Here is a 27,683-nt window from a genome sequence, read left to right as displayed (position 1 = left end):
TTCCCAAAAAGACTCATGGCTGTATTAGATCAAAAGGGTGGTACTACTAAATACTGAGCAAAGGGTCTGAAAACTTAGGACCATGTGATATTTCAGTTTTTGTTTTTAAATAAATCTGCAAAAATGTCAACAATTCTGTGTTTTTCTGTCAATATGGGGTGCTGTGTGTACATTAATGAGGAAAAAAAAAATAACTTAAATGATTTTAGCAAATGGCTGCAATATAACAAAGAGTGAAAAATGTAAGGGGGTCTGAATACTTTCCGTCCCCACTGTATGAAATACTATAATAATGAAATAAATGTGATAAACAAAAAGGAGTGAAAATTACTGCTCCATGCAACGTCTGTGTAAGGGGGGTTGCCCATTAATGTCAACAGCAGTGGGTTGAGGGGATAGAAGGAGAAGTGCCACTTACTCAAATTTGCAGGTATCTTTACACTGCCTTGGATCTGCTGTATACCACCACTCCACCCAAAAAGCAAGGGTGTTCGGTAGTGCACATAACCACCCAAGTTTCCTGGTTGTGGCACTAGCAAACAGTCATCTCGCCAGCATAAAATTAACATCATAATCCATTTACCGTAGTTATATTTAGTTTAAGTGACTAAATCTATTCCTCATACTGCAATAATCATCTCCACCACACAAGGTGGTTCTTGGCTGGGAATACAAAAACCCTTTTCTGATTCCAATTCTATAAACATATGCATATACTACCCTTAAACGTACCTTCCATTTTTGTCCTTTGAATTCACATCAGCTCCTTCTTTAATTAAAAACTCAACCATTTCCTGATGATTTTCAGTAGCTGCTAGAACAAGTGGTGTACAACTGTCCTAAAATCCAAACCAGCAGATTATTAGTACATTACAGTAAATACAAAACTACCAAACGTCAATATAACAATATAAACCATATATTTGGGATTAAACTGTGTACATTGAAATGACCTACAGTATTCAATGTATCATCTGTACTACTCTGCTGTAAATTGTGAAGTATTGAGAAACAGCTCAGGGTTTTTTTCTCTATATTAGTTTGGGTTTTCTTTTCTCTGACTTGGGCATTTTTTTTCTTTTTTGAACTTTGTATTGCCTTTTAAAAAACTCAATAAATCTTTAAAAAAATTGCTCACATTTAAAAACTTTAGTGGTTTTATGATCAATTTAATTTTTTAAGGATTTTTTTCTTAGTTTGTTATTAATAGTTTTGGTTGAACTTGGACAGGCACATGTCCTTTTTTAACCTACAGTATAGAATAGAAAATCTTTATTTTACAAATAACATATACAGTACAGGGTGCACCAAAGACACTGGTTATACAATGCATTATGGGTTTTCTAATATAGATCACAGCAATAGAGGTAAGGGTGAATTTACATCTGCAAATGCACCTGCACTCACATTAAATGCGAGAAACTCAAAAGGGGGTTCTCATGATTAACTACAGGAGGCAGACTCATTGAAAACAACGACAGGCTACCAGCTCCTGCAGCTAATCATGGCCACTGGCATTTATTGCTCATACAGTGAGTGATCGGCCCTGAACGCAAACTGCCTGTATCCAGGGCTGATCACTCACATGTGATCACTGCATGAGAGACCTATCGAATCCATGTGCGAATGCACCCTTAGTCTCTATCTGAGACCCTGTACGGAGGGAGCCCTAGGGGCAAAGAAAGGAAGGAAAGAGTATTTGTGTAGTCTAAGCTTTAGCTACTGAGTTGTGTAAACTTTTTGTTTCATGAAACGCAAAAAAAAAAGCCTGCTGTGTGAAAATCAAGACTAGGACATATTTATACGTAATACTGCAACTGGTCACTACTGGAGGCACCTCCAAGGCTGCCAGAGCAATAGGAGTTGTTTGCACTACAAAACCTTCTTAGAACAGTTATCAGTTGAGTTTTCCACACATGGTCAAGTGGTGCTTTATAATAAAATAACCTAATTAATAGTAGATAACTCAGAAAATCTATTTGTATAAAGATAAAAGCATTCAGAAAGGGATTCAATTTATTATTAAAGATTCAGGTTAGTTTAGTTTACAGAATTCCCCCTTCCCTGAGAAAAATAAATACATAAACAGCACATTAAATCCATCTAACCTCCTCCTGCTCAGGTTCCCCGAGTAGGTGATTTAGAAGTCCTTGCTGGCAGCCCCGTGCTGACCTGCTGCTCAGCATGCAGCCCAACAGTACCTACATATGGCCCAAAGTAGCAGTATGTTGCCATCCAGCTGGCAAAATACTACCTATGTGCAACCTTTCTGCAACAACTACGGTGCTGTAAGACTGCCCCAAGCAGGCAGGCAGATTATCATATGACTGCCCTAATCTTCTTGTTGGGGAAAGGAGCAAGTGATGGGAGCATCAGAGAGGCTGTAATTCCAGTGTCATTTAACGTCTGCAGTTTCTGCCTGTCTCTTGAAGCATGGCTGCAGTCTCTGACCTTCTCTTGGATTTACAATTGTGTATGGCAATGTATATTATTTCTTTCAATTTTTTTTTTACATGCAGCTGCTTCTTCACCTTTTCTGGAAGGACATTGAAAATGTCACACATGCATCCTGAATTTTGATGTTACCATTTCATCTTGTAGGATAATTACTATAAAGTACAATTTTAAAATTGCAGCATTTATCTTTTGCTCCATAACGTGCATTAGTTAACAATTTAGTCCATACAAGGTAATACTTACTTTATTTACAGTATTAATGCTAGCGCCATGTTCCAGTAGCTGATTTGCTATGGCCAGAGATGGAATAAGAGCAGCAAGATGAAGGGCTGAATTTCCATTGACATCTACAACATTGGGATCTGCATTGTGCTCTAACAAAACAGTAGCGCAGTGCTCATGCTGACACTGTATAGACTACAAAAGAAAAAGTAAATAATTGTCATAGGCAAGAATTCTCATACCCTTCACAAAATAGTTCATTAATAAAGTTCTTAATGCATTATACAGATACCTTGAATAAAGGAGTTCGACTGTCATTGTCGCAAAGATTTAACTTTGCCTTGCTTTCTACCAGCAATTTCACAGCATCCAAATGTCCATTAGCGCAAGCAAGATGTAAAGGTGTGCTGAAAGAAATTATTAGGCATAGGTAGTCAAAATAATAAAACATTTTATAAAAAAAAAAAAAAAAATATTATATATATATATATATATATATATATATATATATATATATATATATATATATATATATATATTAACCCTGCCCTACTGCACTACCAACAATGTGAAGCAAAAGTGTAACAAATGACCCTTACAAAATGTGTTCAAGATGCACATACAAAATTATAGAATTATTATAATTTTTTTTTTTGGATATTGTGTATCACAAAAACACTCGATATGGATACAGATATTTATAAATTACATTTTTTTTTTTTCAGCAGCACTATTATTTTTTCATAGGGCATTTATTATGTATGTTTGACAAGAGCACATTTTGTGTTATTGTGCATTAGGCCCCTTTCACACTGGGGCGGTAGGGGGCGTCGGCGGTAAAACAGCGCTATTTTTAGCGCTGTTTTACTGCAGTATTCGGCCGCTAGCGGTGCGGTTTTAACCCCCCGCTGGCGGACGAAAAAGGGTTAAAACCCCTCGTATAGCCGCGGTATTACCGCGGTATAGCCGCGATGTCCCATTGATTTCAATGGGCAGGAGCGGTTTAGGAGCGGTGAATACACAAAGATGCGAGATTTTTTCTTCTCCTGCCAGCGCACCCCTTCAGTGTGAAAGCCCTCGGGCTTTCACACTGAACAAACAGCGGAGGCTGTTTAGGGGCGGTTTGCAGGCGCTATTTTTAGCGCAATAACGCCTGCAAACCGCCCCAGTGTGAAAGGGGCCTTAGTGAAAGAAAATACATGCAGTACAGTGTAAAAAGGTTTAGGCAGATGTGAAGAAATGCTGTAAAGTAAGAAGACTTTCAAATATATATATTTAATTTTATATATTTTTTTATCAATTTAGAAAATGAAAAGTGAGCAAGCAAAAGAAAAATCTAATTCAAAATTTGGTGTGACTACCCTTTGACTTCAAACCAGACTCAATACCTACATTTGCACACTTGAACAAAGTCAGGGATTTTGTAGGATTAGAGCCAGAAATATGATTAACCAATAATACCAAGTAGGTGCCAATGATCGTCAATTTCATATGTAGGTTGAAACACAATCATTAACGGAAACAGAAACAGCTGTGTAGGAGGCTTAAAACTGGGTGAGGAACAGTAAAAATTCTGCTACTAGGGTGAGGTTGTGGGAGACAGTTTCATGTCATACACCATGGCAAGACTGAGCACAGCAACTAGAGTCACCAGGTAGTTATACTGCATCAGCAAGGTCTCTCCCAGGCAAAGATTTCAAAGCAGACTGTGGTGTCAAGATGTGCTTAAGGGCAAAGCTAAGGACTTATTTCCCTCCAACAACATCTATAGATGTCCAGCAGTGCCATCAGCACAGAACTGCCAGAAACCAGTGGGATCTAGGTACACCCATCTATTGTCCGAAGACGTCTGGCCAGCAGTGGTCTTCATGGAAGAATTGAGGCCAAAAAGCCATACCTCCAATGTGGAAACAAGGCCAAGCAATTTAACTATGCAAAAAAACATAGGAACTTGAGTGCAGGAAAATGGCAGCAAGTGCTTTGGACTGATGAGTCAAAATGTGAAATATCGGAGTGTAGCAGGAGGCAGTTTGTTCACTGAAGGGCTGGAGAGCGATACGATAATAAGGATTCTCTTTATTTCCCCTTGGGATGTCCCTTGCATAGACGAAACACGTAGGGAGGGGCTAGTGGCCTATGATGTAATGACTCCCGCTGGTATACCGCAGCGTGGTGTCTGAGCTTTTGTTACCCTGAGATGCTTGTGAGTATGAAACAAATTTGTGGTTTTAGCAATATTACTCTATGGTCCGTTGTATTTTCTTTTGAATCTTACTGTGGAGAATTGCGGTTTCTGGACAGCCAGTGGAGGACCTGGTAGGCGTTACCCTGGTGTGATTTGTATTTGGTGTATCCTGCGCTAGAGATCTCTTAAAATCTGGAGATCCTGATTATTCAGTAAGGCCCCTTTCACACTTGTGCGACTTGTCCTGCGACTTGGGACTACAAAGTCGCATGACAAGTCGCACCAAATGATTTCCAATGAGTACCATTCATATCTGTGCAACTTCAAGTCACACAGACTTCAAAATAGTCCCTGTACTACTTTGGTCCGACTTTGATGCGAGTTGAGGTCCATATACCTCAAGTTTACAGTCATTTCCTGAAATCGCAGCAAAAATCGCATCAAAATCATGGGCACGAAGTCGCAGTAAAATCATGTGACTTCGAAGACGCGTAGTGTGAAAGGGACCTTAGGGAATTCATATAACTATGTCCAAGGTGGTTGGGACTAAAACACACACAAGATTCCATACTGGCCTCCCTAGTGGAGCCCTGAAATATTCACTCGGGAGTGGACTTTCATTTTCACACAAGATTGTTTATATTGGTGCCCTAGTGGAGTCACTTTTTGGTTTGTATTCATAGGCTCTTTATTGGTGAAAGGTTTTACGCACTCTTTATATTGTTTGTTTTTTTTCCCTGTATCCATACTGTGCAGCATCACCCTCTAGCACCAAGCGCATAATTATTTGGTGGTTTATTTCGTTTTTAGAATACGTGTCTGCAGGCAACAGTGAAGAATGGTGGAGGTTTCTTGCAAGTTTGGGGCTGCATTCCTGTTGTAGATTTGGTCAGAATTAATGGTGTCCGCAATGCCGAGAAATACAGGCCAATGCTTATCCATCATGCCACACCTTCAAAGTGTGCGATTGGCCCCAAATTTTGACTGCAGCGGCACAACGACCCCAAATATACAGCCAATGTCATTAAGGACTATCTTCAGTGTAAAGAGGAACCAGAAGTCCTGGAAGTAATGGCTTGGCCCCAACAGAGCCTCAATCTCAACATCATTGAGTCTGTCTGGGATTACATGAAGAGACAGAAGGATATGAAGCAGCATACAGCAACAGAAGATCTGAGGTTAGTTCTCCAAGATGTTGATTGATTTTGATTTTTATTCTATTCGCTCACTTTGCATATTGTACATTGATAAAAATAAACAATTAAAATATATATTTTTGAAAGCATTCTTACTTTACAGCATTTCTTCACACCTGCCCAAAACACTATATTGTCAAAAGTATTGGGATGCCTGCCTTTACACGCACATGAACTTTAATGGCATCCCAGTCTAACGCTACTTTCACACTGTGTTTTTCAGGCGCTAAAGGGTTAAAATGGTGCCTGAAAAACACCTCCTCTGCCACCCCAATGTGAGAGCCCGAGTACGTTAGAAAAAGTCCTGCAAGCAGCATCTTTTGGGGAACGGGGTGGGGAGCGGTGAATGTAGGGCTGAAACGATTAATCGATAATAATCGATAATGAAAATCGTTCTCAACGATTTTCATTATCGATTAGTTGGTCCGCACCTTCCTTCTGTCTGTCCGTCCATTTAAATCCTCCCTCCTGTGTCCTTGGCGCCGCCATTTGTGACCAGGCACGTCTGCGCCGCCGCACGTCCACGGCGCGCCTCTCCTCCTCCTCGCTGACGTCACCCCCCCTGATCTTCTCAGCCCCGCCCGCTGACTCGAGGGAACAGAGAATAAATCCTCCCTCCTGTGTCCTCGGCGCCGCCGTTTGTGACCAGGCACGTCGGCGGCGCCGCACGTCCGCGGCGCGCCTCTCCTCCTCCTCTTTGTAGACATCATCCCCACTGATCTTCTCAGCCCTGCCCGCTGCCTCGAGGGAACTGAGAGGCGAGGGCAAGAAGCGAGGAGAGCCGAGCTGCACATTCATAGTGAAAGGTAGCAGCTAATAATAACACAGTAAAAACAGCACATTTTTATGACTGGGCACCATCCTAACAGTATTACTGGGGAGGTGGGGGGGGGGTGCCCCATCATTGGTGTTCCGGGGGGTGGCTGCCTGGAATAGTAGTGCCCCATCATTGGTTTTCCTGGGAGGGAGGGGAATAGACATAGTGCCCCATTGGTGTTCCTGGGAGGGGGGGATAGTGCCCCATTGGTGTTCCTGGGAAGGGGGGAATAGTGCCTCATTGGTGTTCCTGGGAAGGGGGGGGGAATAGTGCCTCATTGGTGTTCCTGGGAGGGGCGGGGGGATAATGCCCCATCATTGGTGTTCCTGGGAGGGGCGGGGGGATAATGCCCCATCATTGGTGTTCCGGGGGTGGCTGCCTGGAATAGTAGTGCTCCATCATTGGTTTTCCTGGGTGGGAGGAGAATAGACATAGTGCCCCATTGGTGTTCCTGGGAGGGGGGGGGGATAGTGCCCCATTGGTGTTCCTGGGAGGGGTGGGGGGATAGTGCCCCGTCATTGGTGTCCCCGGGAGGAATAGCGCCCCGTCATTGGTGTCCCCGGGAGGAATAGCGCCCCGTCATTGGTGTCCCCGGGAGGAATAGCGCCCTGTCATTGGTGTCCCCGGGAGGAATAGCGCCCTGTCATTGGTGTCCCCGGGAGGAATAGCGCCCCGTCATTGGTGTCCCCGGGAGGAATAGCCCCCTGTCATTGGTGTCCCCGGGAGGAATAGCGCCCCGTCATTGGTGTCCCCGGGAGGAATAGCGCCCCATCATTGGTGTCCCCAGGAGGAATAGCGCCCCGTCATTGGTGTCCCCGGGAGGAATAGCGCCCCGTCATTGGTGTTCCCGGGAGGAATAGAAAAAAATGGCACATTACGATTTTTTTTATGATTTTATCCGATTAATCGAAAAAATAAATCGGCCAATTAATCGATTATGAAAATAATCGTTAGTTGCAGCCCTAGGTGCATGCACTGCTCCTAAAATGCCCCCTGCCATTGGAATCAATGGGCACCGCTGCCAAAGCTTTTTATTTTTATTAACCCTTTATTCGGCCGCCATCAGGCTTTAAAAGGGCACCGATAGCGGCCGAAAAATGCCGCTATTACAGCGGTAAAGCGTTGCTAAAATTAGCGGCGCTTTACTGCTAATGGGCCCCCCACATGAAACTAGCCTTAGTCCGTAGGGTTCGATATTGAGTTGGCTCACCCTTGCTTTGTGCACTGGTCCAAATCATTTGATGGAGGGGGGATTGTGGTGTGGCGTTATGAAATACACTTCTGGCAGGCATTACAGTTACACCATTTTTTCTGATCTTTAGGACCACCGACGAATTATCAATGTCAACAAACAATATTTGAATCATATTGAGATGAAGAGGAACCTCTTTCTCGGACTATTTCCAAGATGTATGCTTTGTTAATTGCTTCCTCAGAAGACTTTGTGATGTCGGGCCTTAGTAAATGGGAATGAAATCTCAAAAAGATCTTTACACCAGCTCATCTATCTGTATGCAAATTCAGGAATCTAATTATAAATTATTGACGCACTGGTTGTATACACCGTCAATTCTTTGCAAATTTTTTCCAGATGCCTCGGATCGCTGTTGGTGATGCAATGAGGAACAGGGGACTTTATTTCACATCTTCTGACCTTGCCCAAAGATTAGACAGTATTGGTTGGAGGTACAGAGGATTTCTCAAAAATGTACAGATCTTCTAATACCAGAAGATCCCCGAAGATTCTGCTTTTTTTCTTGCTTCACTGTTCACTAATTCCGCTTCAGATATATAAAAAAAAATCTGTGCTATGTCACTTGGTTAATGCCGCCAAACCCTGTATTACTCTTTGTTGAAGGGATTCTAAACCTCCTAATTGCTATGTGGCTTAAAGCGGTTGCATACCCTACTTTTTAACTTTTACCTACAGGTAAGCCTATAATAAGGCTTACCTGTAGGTAAAATCAATATCTCCTAAACCTGTATGGTTTAGGAGATAATTACTTTGCATGCAGCTGCTGAAGGCAACAGCGCATGCGCTGTGAAGGCCTGGCTTAAGGTCCAGCAGACGCTCGGGAATGACGTAATCGCGGCTTCGGCCACTCACAGCGCCGGAGCCGCGATACCCGGGAAGAAACGCCGAAGGAACATGTCAGCTCCCTCGGCGTGGACCAAGATCAGATGTCAAGGCCTCGTTCTAAGGTGAGTATTTCATAATGAGCTAGTATGTGCTGCATACTAGCTCATTATGCCTTTGCCTTGCAGGTTTTTTGTTTTTAAAAAAAGGCGCGGGTATACAACCGCTTTAAAAGGGTCAGAAGTATTGGTACCATGGAGGACCTAGTGCTTTCCACTCAAGACAGAAAAAAACAATATACTAAAACGTGGTCATCTTGAGATCTGTTTGTATATTCGGAAGAGGTGCTCGACGGAGTGAGGTCCCCCCCGCCTTCGTTCCCATCAATACACACAGGTAATCCATTTCCTCTGGGAATTGTTGCTTATGTTTCTTCCTTTTTTTCCCCTTTAGTCGGGTTTTAAAATAGAAATAAAAATGAAAAAGGAGGATTGAAGAGTCCGTTTGGGTAAATCCTGATGCATTAGTGGTAGTTATTTACTAAAATATGAAGACAGGAAGGAGCTTTATTGAGGCTGAAATATTATAGGGTTGATTTACTAAAGGCAAATTCACTTTGCACTGCAAGTGCACTTGGAAGTGCAGTTGCTGTAGATCTGAGGTAAAGATTTAAAATGAGGGGAAGCTCTGCTGATTTTATCATCCAATCAGGTGCAAGCAAAAACATTTTTTATTTTTCTTGCATGCCCCCTCAGATCTACAGCAACTGCACTTCCAAATGCATCTGCAGTGCACTTGTAGTGCAAAGTGGAGTTGCCTTTAGTAAATAAATCGCAATGTATAAAGATGTGGAATATTAAGCTACCCTAAAATGTATCGGTACTATAAGAGATTGTGTATGTATTTTGTGGCACTTGATGTCTTAATGGACTCCCAGCTCATTGTATAAAGAATTAAAAAAAAAATCATAATTATTATCACAAAAAAATGAAAACATGTTAAAACAATAATAAATAAACAGTAGCACATAGACTACAAATGAACAATACATTGTAACATGTGTGGTGCAGGGTTCCTATGTCAGTGTGAAGTATCTAATCTCAGGTTTCTATAACAACCATGTTAAAACAAATTACAGTTGCTGTGAATTGACAAGCTAATAAGTTGCCCTAGAGAATTATGTGTAAACAGTTTGGTTAATGGGAAGACAACAGTTCATAATTTCTCCAGCAGCTGATACAAGTAACTGAAACCCAAACAAATGTTATCAAGAATGAGCCCCGGCAATATGTTGTACGAAAATAATTGATTTTTTTAAATTTTTTTACAGCATTTCATAAAAAAGCTAGAAAATCGGCTTACAGCCACCAAAAATCCTTAGTGATGACAGAATCCCAAAGCAAACGGAGCATAATGAAAGTCATGTGACCAGCCGTTTTCCAATCACACAGCAAGAACTCAGGAGGCACTGCATGCTTCACACTGTGGCCTACATTTTATCATTTTAAAAATGGCTTATTAATACAGACACAATGTAGAGTAAGCACTGTGGTGTCCCGAAAAATGCAGATAACGATATCCTCACTCCACTATGAATAGGCCACTTAGTGTCTGTAAATATCTTGCTACCAACCTATTGTAATACTAGACAGCAGTGGAAGATCGAGGGTCAACACTGTAAGCCAATCAGGGCTTTGTACACTGCCATAGGCCTCCCTTCCAGAACAGACTTACATATGGATGTAATGTATGGAATGTTCTGTTTTTGTCTTTTATGCATTTGCCCTTCCATGTGCTCCTTGTTGTGAAGGCCAGTTATAGGTGGAGGCAGGGGCCACTGGTTTGTTACTGGTGTAAATATGGTCCAGGGACACACTGGGCACCTTTGCTACCACTGTGCTACGTGCTGGGTGACCAGTGTTCTCCTGCTCCTTTAAGGCTTAATGTACAAGGGACATTTTTACAACCTCTCCTGAATAATTTAACTTGACAGACAGTTACCGCATTTAGCGCTTGAAATGCCTCTAAACTCAGCGTCTGAACTCATTTTTCTGCTTTCCAAAAAAGGCCTCTAAACTCAACTGCCTAGAAATGACTATAAACGACCCTGCATACATGTACTGATAGGATAACAGAGGAGAGTTCAGGGGCAGTTGAAAAAAAATGCCCAACTGCTCCTAAACGTTTATTTAGCAGCAGCAGTGTACATGAGGCCTAAGGGGGATTGGGCTGCCTCCAGGCCCACCTGCCCCTCATCTATCCATTGAATGCATGTGCTTCCATTGTGGAGACGCTTATAAATTCAGTAGCGTTTAGGACTGCCGTGATGAGGCCTTGCAGCTTACGCATGCGTTTGCAAATGTGTGCTAACTAAACCCCTGTTTTTAATGCAGACTGTTGGGCAGGTTAATCTGGTTGGTTAGTTGAGCTATGGAATGTTCTGTTTCTGTCTCATGTGATAGCCCTTCCATGGGCACATTCGCTGCCACTGTGCTATTGCTGGGTGTCCAGTGTGCTCCTGTTCCTTTAAGGGGGATTGGGCTGCCTCCAGGCTCACCTGCCCCTCATCTATCCATTGAATGCATGCGCTCCCATTGTGAAGACACTCATAAATTCAGTAGCATTTAGGACTGCAAACATACACAGGGTGCCGTGAAGAGGCCTTGCAACTTACACGAGTTTGCAAATGTGTGCTAACTAAACCCCTGTTTTTAAACGCAGACTGTTGGACAGATTAATCTGGTTGGTCAGCAGACTGGTTGGTGAGTTGAGCTATGGAATGTTCTGTTTTTGTCTTTTACAGGTGGATGGTATGCTTCTGTTCCCGTTATCCAATCATAGGCTGCTTTTGATGAATGACCTAGATGTATGGTGTAAAGGACAACTTCAAGAATTTTTAAATGCCTGCAAGTCCACTGCTAAATGGCACCACTGCTCCCTTAAAATATAAATCTGTATACATATCTTTTTTCCAGATGCCCATTTTACAGGCATTTAACTTTTTTTTGTTGCCCCTAAATACCCCTCCATGTTTGCCTATTAGACAGGGGTGTTTATGGGAAGAAACCTGAACACAACAAAGCGGACTTCAGGAGAGGAACATTTGGGCTAAAAAAACACCCAACGCACCGAAACTCTTGTAAACACATCTAAAATGCGTCTAAACGCTAGGCGCGTTTCATTTCATTGTCAGACTAAATCAATATTCTGGCCAATGAAATCAATAAATGCCCAAACGCTTGACGCTCCTGAACGTGTCTAAACATGCCTTCGCATGTGCCATGCAACCTGCCAGGCTGCATGCTCGGATAAGGGTCTGTTATGGATTTTAGGGGGGAACTCATGCATTTTTTTTTTTTTTTTGACTGTGGGGTTCCCTTTAAAATCCATACTAGACAGAAGGGCCTGATACGGATATTTTTTTTTGGGGGGGGGGGGCCTCACACATTTTATTTTATGTTCGGATAAAGGTCTGTTATGGATTTTAGGGGGAACTCACACTTTTTTTGTCTTTTTTTTGAGCGTGGGGTTCCCTTTAAAATCCATTCTAGACCAAAGGGCCTAATATTGATATTTTTTTTTGGGGGGGGGGGGGGACCTCACACATTTTATTTTATTTATTAGAAAAAAAAATCGCTCAAACATGTAATGCCCAAGTGTGAATGCAGCTTAAATTGCTCTCTCAGTTTCCATGCATGTGATTGGTAGCTGCTATTGGTGACAGCAAAATGAGTGCATTCCTTCATCCCCAGGGGGTGTGTTCCAGGATTACCAGATCAAAGACAAAAAACAGAGGGGGGGGGGGGGTTACAGTACAGCTATGTCTAGATAAGAAACTAAACTACTTAGCAAGAAAGCTATGCACCTTGTTTGCAACTCAAGGTACAATTTTCAGCTTCAACTGAAGTGTACTAGGAAAGGAAACAAATCTGATTAAAAAATGTGCTGCTTTTACTATGCTTATCCTTGAAGAGCTTTAGACATTGTTGCATGGATACTATATAACAAGACTCTAGGGAAAATAAAGCAAAATAAACTCAGGGAGAATACAAGGCAGCTGGCAGAAATGCCCTTCTTACAAGGTCCATAGAGATAATACCATGCTAATCTTAGAATTACCTTCCATAGCCTACAGACAAGTCTGCTTTAATAGGTCAAGTCTACATAAAGATTGTAAAACAGAAGAATGAGCCGTGGTCTAATGGAGTTACTTATACTCCTGAAATAAGGACTTTCATTTAAAAAACAAAACAAAACAAAAAAAAAAAAAAGCAGTATTGTATTTAACTAGCGGATGCAGAACTAAATGCATTTTAAAAATGTAAAACAACATAGTGAAAAGGTGCTAGAAGGAATGTGTAAGGAATGTAAATGTAATGACAGAAAACAATACAGAGCGGATCTATTCTGTGACAAGACATGTGAGGGCACATTAATGAGCACCTTGCCTATTTGACAAAAGATGTTTGCAGTGGTTACCATAGCAGCGAGTACACCAAGATGCCCCAGTAATACAAGGGAAATGTGAACTGGAAGCAGAACAGTCATTAACATTTCAACTGAAAACAAGTTGCACAACATTGGGAATAACTGAAAAAGAACCACACAAACAATGCTAGTTATCTGATTACAGTTATGGGTTATTAGTGAAATCCAGACCCGGCATAATGAAGTTCATCTATAGGATAAAGAAAAATGTATCAAAATTTTAAATATTTCCCCAACAAAGACTGGTTGCCTAGTCTACATTTTCTGACCAAGAAACATATACTGCACTGCTAAGCTGATCTTGCACATTAAAAAGGCAAACAAGAAATAACCATACGATTCTCTTATCTCCTGCCATTTACACAGATGCTTTTTTCCTTAACAAATGTGCAACAGACAGGAACGGCTGAATACGGGTCACAGGAGTGCAAAACTAAATGCACTTTTGTGACCTACAGGAGAAGTCAGGCCATAAGAGCTTTGGCCATACTTCTCCTTTCTGGTTAATACTAATTTTGGCATGTACACAATTACATAGACTGTAGTCAGTAGTCCCCAGTTTCCAGAGTGACCAGTTTTGAAAACGTGTCCAAACTGACCAAGTCCCATTGTTTCAGGGATTGTTGTAGAAAAGTAATAGGTATAGAGAGTCAGATCAAATTGTAGATGTACATTGCCAAGCTGTCAATAAAATTTCATTGGGTCCACATGAGTAATTCATGAGTGGTGTGGGGTGACACTAAGGTTGTCAGATGGTGGTGTAGCACTTTCTCCAGGTCTGGGACACCAAGTCCACCAGTAAATCTGCAGCGGCATAAAACGTGCAGCTAACCTAAGTCAAGTCAATGGGAGTGCCATATAAAATTCAGGAGCTTTCAATGTTCTCTATGTAGGACATGACTGGGTATTTGGAATGGTAGGACCCTAAAGTGTAGAGTATCTTTGGAAGGTAGGCCATTTTGGGGCTCAGGTAAGTATAAAGGGGGGGGGGGGGGTACTGCAACCAGAATGTTTTTTATCTTAATGCATGAGGCTGGATTCACACTGAAGCATGAAGCGGCTCAGAGCAGGGGTCCGGTGCGTCCCTGTTCACCGTTTCAGGTCCGATTTCAGTCTGAATCTTTGGCGGAATTCGGACCAGAAGACACACAGGACTCCTGTGCAATTCACACCGAAGCCACTCTGGAGATGTGTGAACCGGCTCCATAGAGAGCCGGTCACAATCTCCTGACACGCGAATTGGATGCGTGGAAACCCGTATCCAATTTGCAATTGTGTGAACCCAGCTTAAGGCTGGGTTCACACTACCTTCGCATGCGGCTCACAGCAGGAGTCCGGTGCATTCTCATTCACCGTTCTGGACCGATTTCAGCCTGAATTCGGACCTGAAACAAACCGCTGCCGCTGCCGAGATGTGTGAACCGGCTCTATAGAGAGCCAGTAAAAATCTCCTGCTATTGCGAATTGGATGCGCCTCAAGGTAAAAACCATTCTGCCTTTAGAACCACTTTAAGCTGGCCATACATGGATCGAAATTCAGCCAGTTCAGCAGGGACCGGCTGAATATTGATCAATGTATGAGCAGGCTAGTTGTACACAAGTCGATCCATCTTATTGATTTTTTTGTTCATCCTACTAGCTGAATGAAAAAGGCTACTCATCTATGGCCAGTTTTAGTTCAGTTTGTCTTGCACAAACACTGGCTGTCAATACAGACATTAGGACATAAGGTAGTGGAGCATTCTGCACAATTTACACTGCTAGACTCTCCTCTCCCTTCCCAATGCTCTCATAGTTTAGTGATTACTTTAGCAGTGAAGGTACTTTTACTTTTTTTTCCTTGAATCTGCCTGGACTCCTCAGTGAACAGATTTCCCAACAAAGAAGATGTGCTGTGAGGCCCCCTAATAGACCAGCTGGGTGTAAGGTCTGGTACAAGAGGACTTCCTTTACTCTTGCTCTTGATGACCCAGTCACCAGAGAGTTTTTTCAGTCTCCATGGTGACCGGGAATAGTCCAGCTTTGCAGCCTAGGTATTTAAAGTGTATGACTAGCCAATTGACAATTTGACATTTTGGAAGTCATGTTAAAATACAGCTAACAGACTATTCCCTGGATTGTGGTGCACCTATTGCTGATAATCCATGGACATCTCTGTTATCTTATAAACATGCAGAAATTACAGACCTCTATAAAACAAAATAAATAAAATCATACATAGGTCAAGTTTATTTTTTTATACACTGAGAAATTTTTATTTTTTTTTTAAAAAGGGGGAAGAAGAAGGATACTTGCTCATTCTCTAAAAAGGCTGCTCAAAGTCTACAGCAGTCCATTTCTTTATTTTTTAACACAAAAGCAACTATGCAGTCGTTTTCCCCTTTAAAAATAGCAGACATTTACCATGGGAGTTATCAAATACATTACAACTTTCATGATATAATAGGGCTGAGAAGCACCTGCTATGAAACCTCCATAGAATGCATTAAAGGGTCTACAGGTATATCAGAATGTTTGTCTTGTCAAGCGACTTCTGGTCAGATCAAGCAATTATCTCATATCTGTAGGCTCTACCTGACCCCAGCAGATGTCCCCTTGCAGAGTTTGTTATGTGAAAAAATTGATTATCTAAGGCTTAGAATTTTCCAGCTAATCACTAGCGCTCCCTCTCCATGCTTCATAGACACAAAATTGTGCATTGCGTAATTCTAATATGAGGGATTTCAAAATGATCTTAGAGTGCACCTGTACCCAGACTAATAAACAAGCAGCAAAGGACTGTTAAAACAAGCCATCCCTGGGTTCTCTAGCTCAGAGGTGTCAAACGCAATTTCACTGCGGCCGATTTAGCATTATGGTTGTCCTCAAAGAGCCAGTTGTATCTGAAAGACTATATAAATGTATCCAAGGCTTTTTTTACCCTCATGGAATAGGTGCAGGAAAATTAACCATCCCCCTCCCCCCAATTTCAAACTGCATCACACAGTGGGTGGATCTTAACGGGGCAATAAATACCAGGAGCGCATTTTGTGTGGAGTTCAGGGATGCACTATGTATAGAGTGCAGAGTTGAGGAGTGCACTATGTACAGAGTGCAGGGTTGAGGAGTGCATTATGTACAGAGTGCAGGGTTTAGAGGTGTGCTATGCACAGTATGCATGGTTAAAATCTCTTTCACAGGCTGGCCACTTCTCACTTCCACCCCTCCTTGGATCTGACCTCTGCATCTCCCTTGTCCCCACCATGAATTCAGGGCAGGCAAGGATCTGTGGGAGCCACCGAGAGAAAGCTGTCTCTGTAAACACAGAAGGCTTTGGTGTCTACAAGTAACAGTGGTGAGTGGGGAGCAGAGGGCGACAGCTGGAGATGGCAGAACGGAGTTCCACCACATTCTGACTAAAAGAAAGCCCTGGGTGCGAGGGCCACATGCAATGGCCTGGAGGGCTGGATTCGACCTGCGGGCCTTGCGTTTGACACATGTACTCTAGCCACATATACAGGCAGTCCCCGAATTACAAACAACTCATACCTACAGAGGGAGACAACAGGAAGCGAGAGGAAATCTACCCCTAGGAAGGGAAATTCACTCCTGTAGGTATCATGGGAAAAAGGTGTCTCCCCTGAAGCTTTATCACCAGTCCTTATGGATAGGTGATAAAGTGGATAATGTTGTAACCTTATTCACATTGTGAGCACCTCTCAAAAATGCATCCTCATTTGGTTATAGCCCTCATAAATCTGCCGATCTGTGGGCCTGGCAGAACATGGAAGCTTGGGGACCTAACGTCACACTATTCCCCTCCCACCTATACAGCTTTACTAAAGCTGGAGAGTACAAAATCAGGGGTTTTGGTGGTGGCAATGCACCGTTTGCTAGATGTGTGGGGGAGCCATTAAGAACTAATGGCACCCGCGCACATCTGGACAGGGCAGCGTGTTTTTGTATGGTGCAGGAAAACGCAGGCTCTCACACATGATCCCGCACCACAAGTGGTGTGAACCGCCTCTTAAAGTGAAACTTTTAATACAAAAAATAAAAATGGGTGAACATGAAGTAACAAAGTTACTGACCTATCTGTCTGCCTATGTACAGTGAGCTGCACATGTGCAGCTCATTGTACAAATTTGGCAAGGCCGATCTAACTGGGCTTCCGCGCATGCGCCAGTTAACATCATCTCGGCCTGGACAATGAAAGTGGCCGGTGATTGATACCTGGAAGCCAGCTGCCGAAGTTGTCAGCGGCTGGTGGGGAGCTCTGGGATGCCACAATGCTAGACTGAAGGGGAGAATAGTTCCTTTTTAATGTGTCTCTGTTTTGTAAGGCAGTTTAAATGACAGGTTTTGTTCTACCTTAACCACTCCCCGCCCGGTCTACAGTAAAATGATGGCAGACGGGATGCGCTCTCGTTCTGGGACAACAACATATGACAAGCCCCAGAACAGCCGCTCTCACGTGCCCACGGGGGCATGCAGCGCGGCGATCGCAGCCGTGCAGTGTTCCTAGCACATGGCACAACCCTGATCTCGGTAAAGAGCCGATGACGCAGCTCTTTACCCGTGTGATCAGCTGTGTCCAATCACAAGGAAGTGCCGTTTATCGGCTCTCCTCGTCTCACACTGACAAAGTGTGAGGCGAGGAGAGACGATTAGCGGCATCTCCTCGCAGGGGAGACCTGTACAGGTAATCAGGGCCCCGATTACAGTACAGCCCCAGCAGTGCCCATCAGTGACACCAATCATTGCTGCCTGTTAGTGCCTCCTCATCAGTGCCACCTAATCAGTGCCCATAAGTGCCGCCTCATCAGCGCACATCAGTGAAGGAAAAAAATGACTTATTTGCAAAATTTACTGACAGAAACTTTCAATGATAATGGTAAACAGCACAAATAGAGGGTGAATCTCTTTAACGGGGGGCATAGACAGCGATAAAAACTGACAAGCGTTCTAATCCCTCTCTGTTCTATCCAAAACAAAAAAAAAAAAAAAAAAAAAAAAAAAAAAAGCTTTGCCTTTAGTTATACTTTAAGCTTTGAAAATAAAAGCTAGAAGTTGATTGATTGGCATATGACATGCAAAGCTGCTCCAGATTCTGTCTGCTTTAGACCCCTTTCACACTGAGCCGCCCCGGGTGTCAGCGGTAAAGCAGCAATATTTTTAGTGCCACTTTACTGTCGTTTTAGCGGCTCTATTCGGCCGCTAGTGGGGCGGTTTTAACCCCCGCTAGCGGCCGAAAAGGGGTTAAATCCTATAGCAGCGCTGCCCCATTGTTTTCAATGGGCAGGGGCGCTTTAGGAGCGGTGAGTTCACTGCTCCTAATGCGCTCCAAAGAAGCTGCTGGCAGGACTTTTTCTGACGCCCTGCCAGCGCACCGCTCCAGTGTGAAAGCCCTCAGGCTTTCACACTGGAGTGAATGTAGCGCCTGCAAAGTGCCTCAGTGTGAAAGGGGTCTTAGTTTTAGGCCTCATCTACACTGGACCTTTTTTAATACTGCTAGGAGCATTAACCTATGTGACCATGCACACACAGGCGCTTAGAGGAGTTTAGAGGCAGAAAAAAAAAAAAACGCTGCCAAGCACCGAGGAGCAGCAATATTTTTGCAGAAAAAAAATGCTTTATGTATGTAAACGCATTTTAACACTAAGCGCATTCAGGGCTCGAGTGTTATTTATAGAGATGCACCAAAATTTTGGTGGCCTAAAATGGTGTTTTCGGCATTTTGCCAATAGAGAAAAAAGGTACCAATAATGGCGCCATAAACATGTGAGATTTCGCCGCAATTTTACTGTGCATATGGTGTCTTTCATAGGTCATGTGCCTCAAAAATCGCATCAAAAACATAACATAACACTAGTGCCTTACTGATGCGTTCTTGCTGCGTTTTCAATGCATTTGAACTTTTTTAACTGAACAAAAATGCAGCAAGCAAGATTTTTAATACCACAATGGAAGCGAAACAGACCAGCGTGAAGACATACATAGAATTTAAACAGCTGCATTTTTCTTGAGCTTTTCTTGTGCTAAAAGGTACTGATCATGGCCGACAATAAATTTATATATTTTTTTAATTCATGACATTCATTTAAAAGTCAAATATAATACAATTTTATATATATGTTTTTTAAAACAGTCAACAGTCGGCGCACCTCTAGTTAATTTATTCTGGCCAATGAAATAAAAAACTATTATTTTAGACAATTAAATTAATTAACATCTAAGTGCTTGATGTGCCTAAACATTTGCGCCAAGCGTTTGCACCAAAAGGCCGGTGACAGGAAGAAAAGCATTTAATCTAGGTTCATGCTGTTAAATTGTGCGCCTTCACTTGAAATCACACAATTGCAAAGCCTCATGTCAGTGTGACTTGGCTGACATTTGTGTGATTTCATGCACAAAAGTCTATGCAATCTCATGCACCTGAAATCGCCAAATATAGAGCAGGAACCACGTTTTCAAATAGGTGCGGCACCGCAAAGTTGGCGTCACACCGATTTAAACAGCTCCATTACCGCCAATAGGGTGCGACTTGTCATGCAGTTAGGGCCTGTCAAATCGCATGACAATTCGCACCGGTGTGAACGTAGGCATAGAAGAGATTGCAAAATGTCATAACAACTTGCTACTTGCTGGAGGCTGCCATTTTGCTGAAGGCCAGAGCCCCCAAACAGAAGGAAATCATAAAGGGGAACTATAGGTTGGACTTGATGGACTTGTGTCTTTTTTCAACCTCACCTACTATGCAACTATGTAACTATGTAACTAAACCCATCGATTTAACAGTTTAAAAAAAAACTGTTACATTCCTGGAATGCCGGGATTGCTAACTGTCACATTTGCTTGTGTCCTCAACCAAACTGTCAAACCATCAAATGGCTAGTATCATAACTGATCTCATGTGCAGCACCATGGCAGTTGCAGTTCAAACAGAAGCAGCTTCCTTGGCTGTAATGATAGGTGGGTTTAATTCCGCTTTAAGGCTGTCAGCAGATCGGCCTCTACAAACTCGGCAGTGTCTAAAATGGAAGCAACTGAGCATGTGCAGAGCAGGGTAAGACAGTGTATTACTGGATTTGAAACAGTACAGTCGTGTTTTACATAACTTTATGCTGGCACCTTTTGCAGGTATAGTTATCTAGCAGGACTTCATTTTCTGACTAAAGTTCCACTCTAAAGTGGAGTTCCACCCATTTTTGAGAGGTGGTCTTAAACGAAAGACCACCTCTCCACCCCTCATTTTTGGCTAGTTACATTTTTATGAAGTACAGCCTGTACTTCCGATCCATCCTGTCTGCGGAGCAGTAGGACATCATATCCTCTTCTTCAGTGAGCCCCCCCCCCAGATGTACTCTGGGACATGTGTGTGTCCCAGAAGATAGCCAGCCATTCACAAAGCGCTGTGCGACTCGTGCATATGCAGTAGGAAATGAGCAGTGAAGCCGCAAGGCTCCACTGCCGGTTGCCCTTAATTAGAATGGCGGTGCCTGCACCCGATCTGATGGATGGATCGGCCTCGGGGGGGGCGACATCGCGGGCTCCCTGGACAGGTAAGTGTCCTTATTAAAAGTCAGCAGCTACATTGTTTGTAGCTGCTGACTTTAAAAAAATAATAAGATTTGTAGGTGGAAGTAAACCCTTCTATCATTTCCAGCCATGGAAGCTGCCATTTTGGCCTCGGTTTAATCTTCAACTGCCATGATCCTGCACATGTGATCAGTTATGACACCAGTCATTGGATGGTTTGACAGTTTGGTTAGGAGCATAAACAATGTGACAGTTACATTTCGGGCACGTGCCGGTAATGTAACTGTTTCTTTAAACTGTTAAAATCAATGGGTTTACTTCCACTTTAAGCCTGGGTTCACACTATTGTGATGTGGGAACCAGTGCGATTTCAGTGCCGCAGGCAGTTCACACTGCCCTCTGGGAACCACTGTGGGTGTCAATACAAAGTTAATAACACTCCCAGATCAGTTCCCAGATCACAGTGCGAACTGTGAATATGGACAGGAATTGGATTGCATGAGTATGAACACCCATGAGATCCGATTCCAGTGCGGGGGGAAAAAAAGGTTCCTGCACCTTTTTTGTGCGAGTTCAGCCGTACAACTCTATGGCTGAATTCAAATTGCACAGCCATTGCATGTAATCTGCACAGCAATGCGGTGCGAATCACATCCGATGTCTGTGTTTGCAATAGCGTGAACCCAGGCTAAAGCTGAACTCTGTGCACATTTTTTTTCCCTGTACAGTCGGGCTATACCCGCAGTACTGCTGATTTTTGTCTAGGGGACTGGAGAACAGAGATATACTCACCTAATCTTCCGATCCTCTTAGCGCAAAACCTGCGGCTCAAGCACCCTGCGGTCTTGTGCGGTGAGCTGTTCCTGACGTCATCACGCCCATAGACCTGCTTTGGATGTGAGGACGTCAGGAACAGACCACCGCTGGATCCTGGGGGAGCGTCGTTTGCCACTGGAGCGGAGGATCAGGTGAGTATACAGCTTTCTCGTCGCATCCCCCCCCGCCAGACAAAAACAGCAGTTAACCTGTTCAGTGGGGCTTGGGGGATTCAGATTTAAAAGAAAAAGCTGAAGGCTGCACTTGTAATGAGGATCTGGAGATGTTGGCAGAGCTGGCAGAGTCCTCCCCCCAGGTGTCCATCCCTGCTAGAGTGGTGCAGGCTGGTCACGTGTTGCTCACCGGTTCTCTTTATCCACTTGGTTGATGTCCTGCTTGTGCAGCAGCTGCCTGATCTTGGGCACATCTCCGGCGGAGGCAGCCCGGTGTAACTTGCTCAGCTCCTTGTCCTTCAGCTCGTAGCCCACAGACAGCACACTGCCGCTCTCCGAAGGGCTGGGAGAGGGCCCGCTCTTCTTCTTCTTCCCGATACCGAAGAACTTCTTCATCTTCCCGGAGTGAGCCCCGCACACCGACAGCCCATACCCACCAGGACAACGCCGTCACCTACAGCCAGTACCCACCCGGGGGGCATCACACGGCCCTGGCTGCCAGTTACCAAGCCCCGCCCCCAAGCGTAGCTCTGTTACTAAAGACAGCAGCCAATCAGAGAGCGCGTTCCTTCCATGATGATGCGTGCTGTACACACAGCTCGAACTTCCTGTCTGCTTCCCAACAGTCCCCGTGTGGTTACCGAGCGTTACCCGCAGTCCCTGTTCCTAGTTAGGAGCCTCATCCCTCTGTGTAGAAAGTTCTGTGATTATATGGAATATTTAGCTACTCGTGGTTAAATGGCAAAAGAATGGACATCCAGCCTTTGGATTACTGCCCAGATAGCAAGCAATTGTGCTACAAGTTTGAAAATGTTATGTCGTGTAATAGTCATCCCACCATAGCAGTCACTGTGATTAGAGAGGGGCTCATGCGTGTTTAGGGTTGCTATTAGAGTTGCCACCTCATCCCTTTAAACCCGAACACATATGAATTATACAGGTTCTGTGGCTGATTAAGGTGGTAATTCAACTCACTTGGTGCCTTATCTGCATTCAATTAGCCTCAGAACCTGTGTAATTCATATATGTTTGGGTTTAAAGTGATGAGGTGGCAACTCTAGTTGCTGTCCAGGATTCACCCGGACAGTCTGGCTTTTGAGTCCTTTGCCCGGGTTTCAGTCCACCTGAAAGCTGGACACGTTATTTAAACAGGAATGTGGCTCGGAACCAGGGTTGCCAATGTCCCGCAGCATTTTTTTACTGACAAAACATGGAACGTTTACTGGCGGAGCACATTTTTTTACTGGCAACCTGAGAAGTTACAGAACTCCTATTGAAGACTAACACGGTGAATATTTGAACAGTATAAACATGATATGGAAACACTGACAATACCTACAACAAAGTAATTAGCTTGATTTACACTTAAAAAGTCAACACAGCATGAAGTTATCAGCCCCTGATATTTACTGGCAGTTGTTAAAAAATTGTTGCTTTTTACAAACTGTCAGTAAATTTACTGGCGGGTGGCAACCCAGCTCGGAACAGAGCCTGACAGGAGGGTGAGGGGGCACTATGTGCGCCACATTAATATTCTCTTTGGAGTGCCCAGGTTTGTTTACAATCCTATAGTGTATACTAAAACAAAACATTGAGGCCCCTTTCGCACTGAGGTGCTTCTAAACTGCCAGTAAAACATTTGAGCGCTTTTGAAGAGCTTTTCAGGCGCTTTTGAAGAGCTTTCCATTAATTTCAATGGAAAGGGGCTTTTTTTTTCCCCACCCTGCCAGCCCACTGCCCCAGTGTGAAAGTATTCATTGATTTTAATGGAAATAGGTTTTCATGAGCTTTTCAGGCGCTTTTTTTAGCGTAAAAGCGCCTCAGTGTAAAAGGGGTCTTACTGTGCACAGCTAAAGTGTTCGGGTTTGGCTTGATGAAAAAGTGGCAACCCTAGGCGTGTTCAAAATCCCACATGCCCGATCCTACCAGGAAGCCGACACTGCACACCTCTAATCACAGGCAAGTGAGACATATCCTGGTCCGCAGCTGCACAGATCAGGAAATGTCTCGCTGTCTGTGTTTAGAGGTATGCAGTGTCGGCTTCCTGGTAGGATCGGGCATGTGGGATTTCGAACACGCCTAGGGTTGCCACTTTTTCATCAAGCCAAACCCGAACACTTTAGTTGCGCACAGATTTCGAACACGCCCAAGCCCATCTCAGAGCCCTGGTTCACACTGATGCGATTTGACATCTCACATTGCATGCTAAATCTGCGGCAATGACAGTGTCCGAATAGGTGCGGCGCCGCTCCGATTTCCAAAAGTAGTACTTTTGCAGTTTTCAGGGTGCGATTTCCAATGACATCTGTGCAGAAACCTGCACAGATGTCTCTGAAATCGCCACCGAAATCGGGACTGACATGCAGGAATGAAATCGTGCAAGTTCAGCTCACACAAATTCATTTCCGTAGTCAGTGTGAACCTGGGCTAACTGTGATTTGCAGAGCTCTTGCTGTAGACTCACCACTGCAACTTTTCTCTTGCCATGCGAATAAACTACAAATTGGAAAAGTGTCAGCTAGAACAGTGGATCTCAACCTCAGTCCTCAAGTACTCCTAATGGGGTATGTTTTGGGAACTTCCCTTAGATAAAATAGCTCTTATCAATACCATGTCATCGATATTGATTTAAAACAGCTGTGTAAAGGAAAACCTTAAAGCTACTTTCACACTGGGGCAGGCGGGTGCCGGCGGTAAAGCGGTGCTATATTTAGCGCCGCTTTACAGTCGTTTTAGCGGCGCTATTCGACTGCTAGCGGGGTGGTTTTAACCCCCGCTAGCGGCCGAAAAAGGGTTAAAACTACCCCCAAAGCGCAACTGGGAAGGGGCGTTTTAGAAGCGGTAAGTACACCGCTCGGGCTTTCACACTGGAGACACAGAAGAGGCACTTTACATGTGCTATTTTTAGCGCTGTAGTGCCTGTAAAGCGCCTCAGTGTGAAAGTTGCCAAAGACGTGGCCTGTTGGGGTACTTGGGGACTGAGGTTGAGAACCACTGAACTAGAACTTGTGCTTCAAGTGCTCTGCAAGTGTACAACTTGCCAGTGAAAACGTGCAACAAGTTAACGAGACTTACAATTCAACACTGCCACATATTTGTGACACGTTATCCTTGCTATCTGGGAAGAAATTGAGCTGCAAATTTGAAAATGACTTACTAAGTTATTGCTAGACTTACCAGGCTTTACAAGTTTGTTGCACAATTGCAGCAAGTCCACATTGCATGATTCCAGATCAAATTTATTTGCAGACATTCTGCAAGTATACTGCAAGTTCTGGTTAAAGAGGTAGTAAACCACTGGGGAAAAAAAAAACCTACAAGACAATGGCATGTGCTAGTATGCATCGCATACTGGCACATTATGAAATACCTTAGAATGAAGCCCCCGTAGCAGAGGGGGCTGACATGTTTCCCCGGCGTTTCTTCTGGGTTTGTGGGCTCCAGTGCTGTGAGTGGGCAGAGCCACAATGACGTCACTCCCGCACATGTGCGTAGGAGCCATTGATTCCGACAAGAAGCTCTGAAGTTCCATCACAATATGCCGGACCTACAGAGTGCATACCCTGCTGACGTCAGCGGCTGCATGCAGGGTAAATATCTCCTTAACAGTGTACGTTTAGGAGATATTCATTTTTCCTACAGGTAAGCTTTATTATAGGCTTACCTGTAGGTAAAAATCACAAAGCTGGGTATACAACCGCTTTAAGTTATGTTGTGCAATAGACATCCCACTACAGGGGGCACTGTAGCTGAATTTTCATGCTGTAGACTTGCAGGGCACTTGCTATAGACTCACCCCTGAACCTTTGCTTTTGTTAGACTTGCCACGCAAATTTGCTACAAATTGAAAAAGTGTCAACTAGAACTTGTGCTTCAAGTGCTCTGCAAGTGTACAACTTGCCAGCGAAAATGTGCAGCAAGTTAACAAGACTTACACATTTGTGGCACGTTATTCTTGTTAGCTGGGCGTACTGGTCCTTTTTCTTGTGGACCTTTTGTTACAAATGGGCATTATTGCCAAACCCTCTGCCACTCATGTGAGCTCAATCCTGAGCTAGGTTCTGTGCATCCATTGACACACACAGCACAACTTGGCCCCAATCTTCTCTCACCTCACAGGTTGTGATTGACAGCAGCAGGATTCAATGGCTGCCTCTGTGTCCAGTGAGCAGAGAGCTGCAGCTGTTGGGCACAGCACTGGATAAAGTTCAGCTCAGGTAGAGTGGCAAGAAAAAGTATGGGAACCCCATAGCATGAGTAATGTGCCATAAAATGACACAACAATAGGCAAACGCAATGTGCATAAAGTGAAACTTTAGGGCACAATTTAAAATGAGCAAACGTGCAGGAATCTTAATTCAGAAGAGACATGGTTTGTCTCTAATGCATTAAAGTTACTTACCTTCTTGTGCAACGAGCCGTGTACGCGCATCTCACTGTACAAATTTGGCAATGCCGAATACTACTGAACACCAAGTGTGTGGGAATGATGTCATCCTCACCCAGCCAATGAAGGTGGCCGGCAATTGTGACCCAGAAGCTGGCCACCTGAAGATGTCAGCGGTGAGGCGGGGAGCTGAGGTGAGTATAGTTACGCTTTAAGCCGTGGGTGCTCAACCTGTAGCCCTCCAGTTGTTGCAGAACTACAGGTCCCATAAGGCTTTGCAAGGATGACAGGTAGAAGCATGACTGCCAAAGGCAGAGGATGATGGGACTTGTAGTTCCGCAACAGCTTGAGGGCCACAGGTTGAGCACCATGCTTTAAGCGGATAACATACAAACACTTCTAGTTGCTCATGTCTTTATTGAACACACCAATTAAAAATTCACAGTGGCAGAGGAAAAAGTAAGTGAACCCATAGACTAATTACTTAAACGAAAGCTAATTGGAGTCAGTAGTATGCACACCTGGAGTCGAATTGATGAAATGAGTTTGGAGGTGTGGGTTAGAGCTATTGTGTTTGATAAAAGGCACTCAACCATTTTAAGATTGCTGTTCATAAGAAGCATCAGCTGATGTGAACCATGCATTGCAAAAAGGGGTTCTCTGAAGACATGTTTTGCTCTGCCCCTGGAGCTTAATCTTGAGGATTCCCCGTGACTAAGCGCCGGGGGCGGAGCGTAACACATTGAGGGCATGGCCTGGCTGGAGCCCGGCTGAGGCTGTTATATTCTCCTATGTAGGGTTTGTAGTTAGACCAATTGTATAAATGGAGACAATTTAGTTCTCTTGCTAATTTTTCTAGAAGTGGTCCCCCAGCCAAGATGACTCCCAAGGCACAATGCAGAATCCTCAATGAGGTAAAAAGAACCCATGTGTAACAGCTAAAGGCTTGAAGAAATCAGTGTAACTTATGTCGCGTACACACGACCGGACTTTACGGCAGACTTAGTCCGGTGGACTTTGACGGACTTTACGACGGACTTTCCGAATGAACGGACTTGCCTACACACGAACCAAAGTCCGACGGATTCGTACGTGATGACGTACGACCGGACTAAAACAAGGACGTTCATAGCCAGTAGCCAATAGCTGCCCTAGCGTCAGTTTTTGTCCATCGGACTAGCATACAGACAAGCGGACTTTTCGACCGGACTGGAGTCCGTCGAAAAGATTTCAAACAAGTTTAATTTCTAGGTCCGTCGAACTTTTGGGGAAAAAAGTCAGCTGGAGCCCACACACGATCGAATTGTCCGATGGACTCCAGTCCGAAGGACCAAGTATGCCGTAAAG

General features: G+C 43.8%; 1 protein-coding gene across 8 annotated transcripts in view; it reads right to left on the bottom strand.

Moving 5' to 3' along the window:
- The window catches only part of ANKRD26 (ankyrin repeat domain containing 26), a 133,964-nt gene extending 111,480 nt beyond the window's left edge, over positions 1 to 22,484 (bottom strand). For all 8 annotated transcript variants that reach the window (XM_073619817.1, XM_073619818.1, XM_073619819.1 and 5 more), the window contains exons 1-4: positions 22,140 to 22,484; positions 2,972 to 3,086; positions 2,701 to 2,874; positions 733 to 839 (exon numbers count right to left, since the gene is read on the bottom strand). In XM_073619817.1, coding sequence (XP_073475918.1) covers positions 733 to 839; positions 2,701 to 2,874; positions 2,972 to 3,086; positions 22,140 to 22,345 — 602 coding nt within the window. In that variant the 5' untranslated portion in view covers positions 22,346 to 22,484. The remainder of the gene's footprint in view (positions 1 to 732; positions 840 to 2,700; positions 2,875 to 2,971; positions 3,087 to 22,139) is intronic.
- Between the last annotated feature and the right edge of the window lie 5,199 nt (positions 22,485 to 27,683).

This window comes from Aquarana catesbeiana, linkage group LG03 (assembly GCF_042186555.1).
Source record: "Aquarana catesbeiana isolate 2022-GZ linkage group LG03, ASM4218655v1, whole genome shotgun sequence".
Classification (NCBI taxonomy): Eukaryota; Metazoa; Chordata; class Amphibia; order Anura; family Ranidae; genus Aquarana; species Aquarana catesbeiana.
The sequence above is the reverse complement of the archived record's forward strand: the minus strand, read 5'-3'. Positions and strand labels throughout refer to the sequence as shown.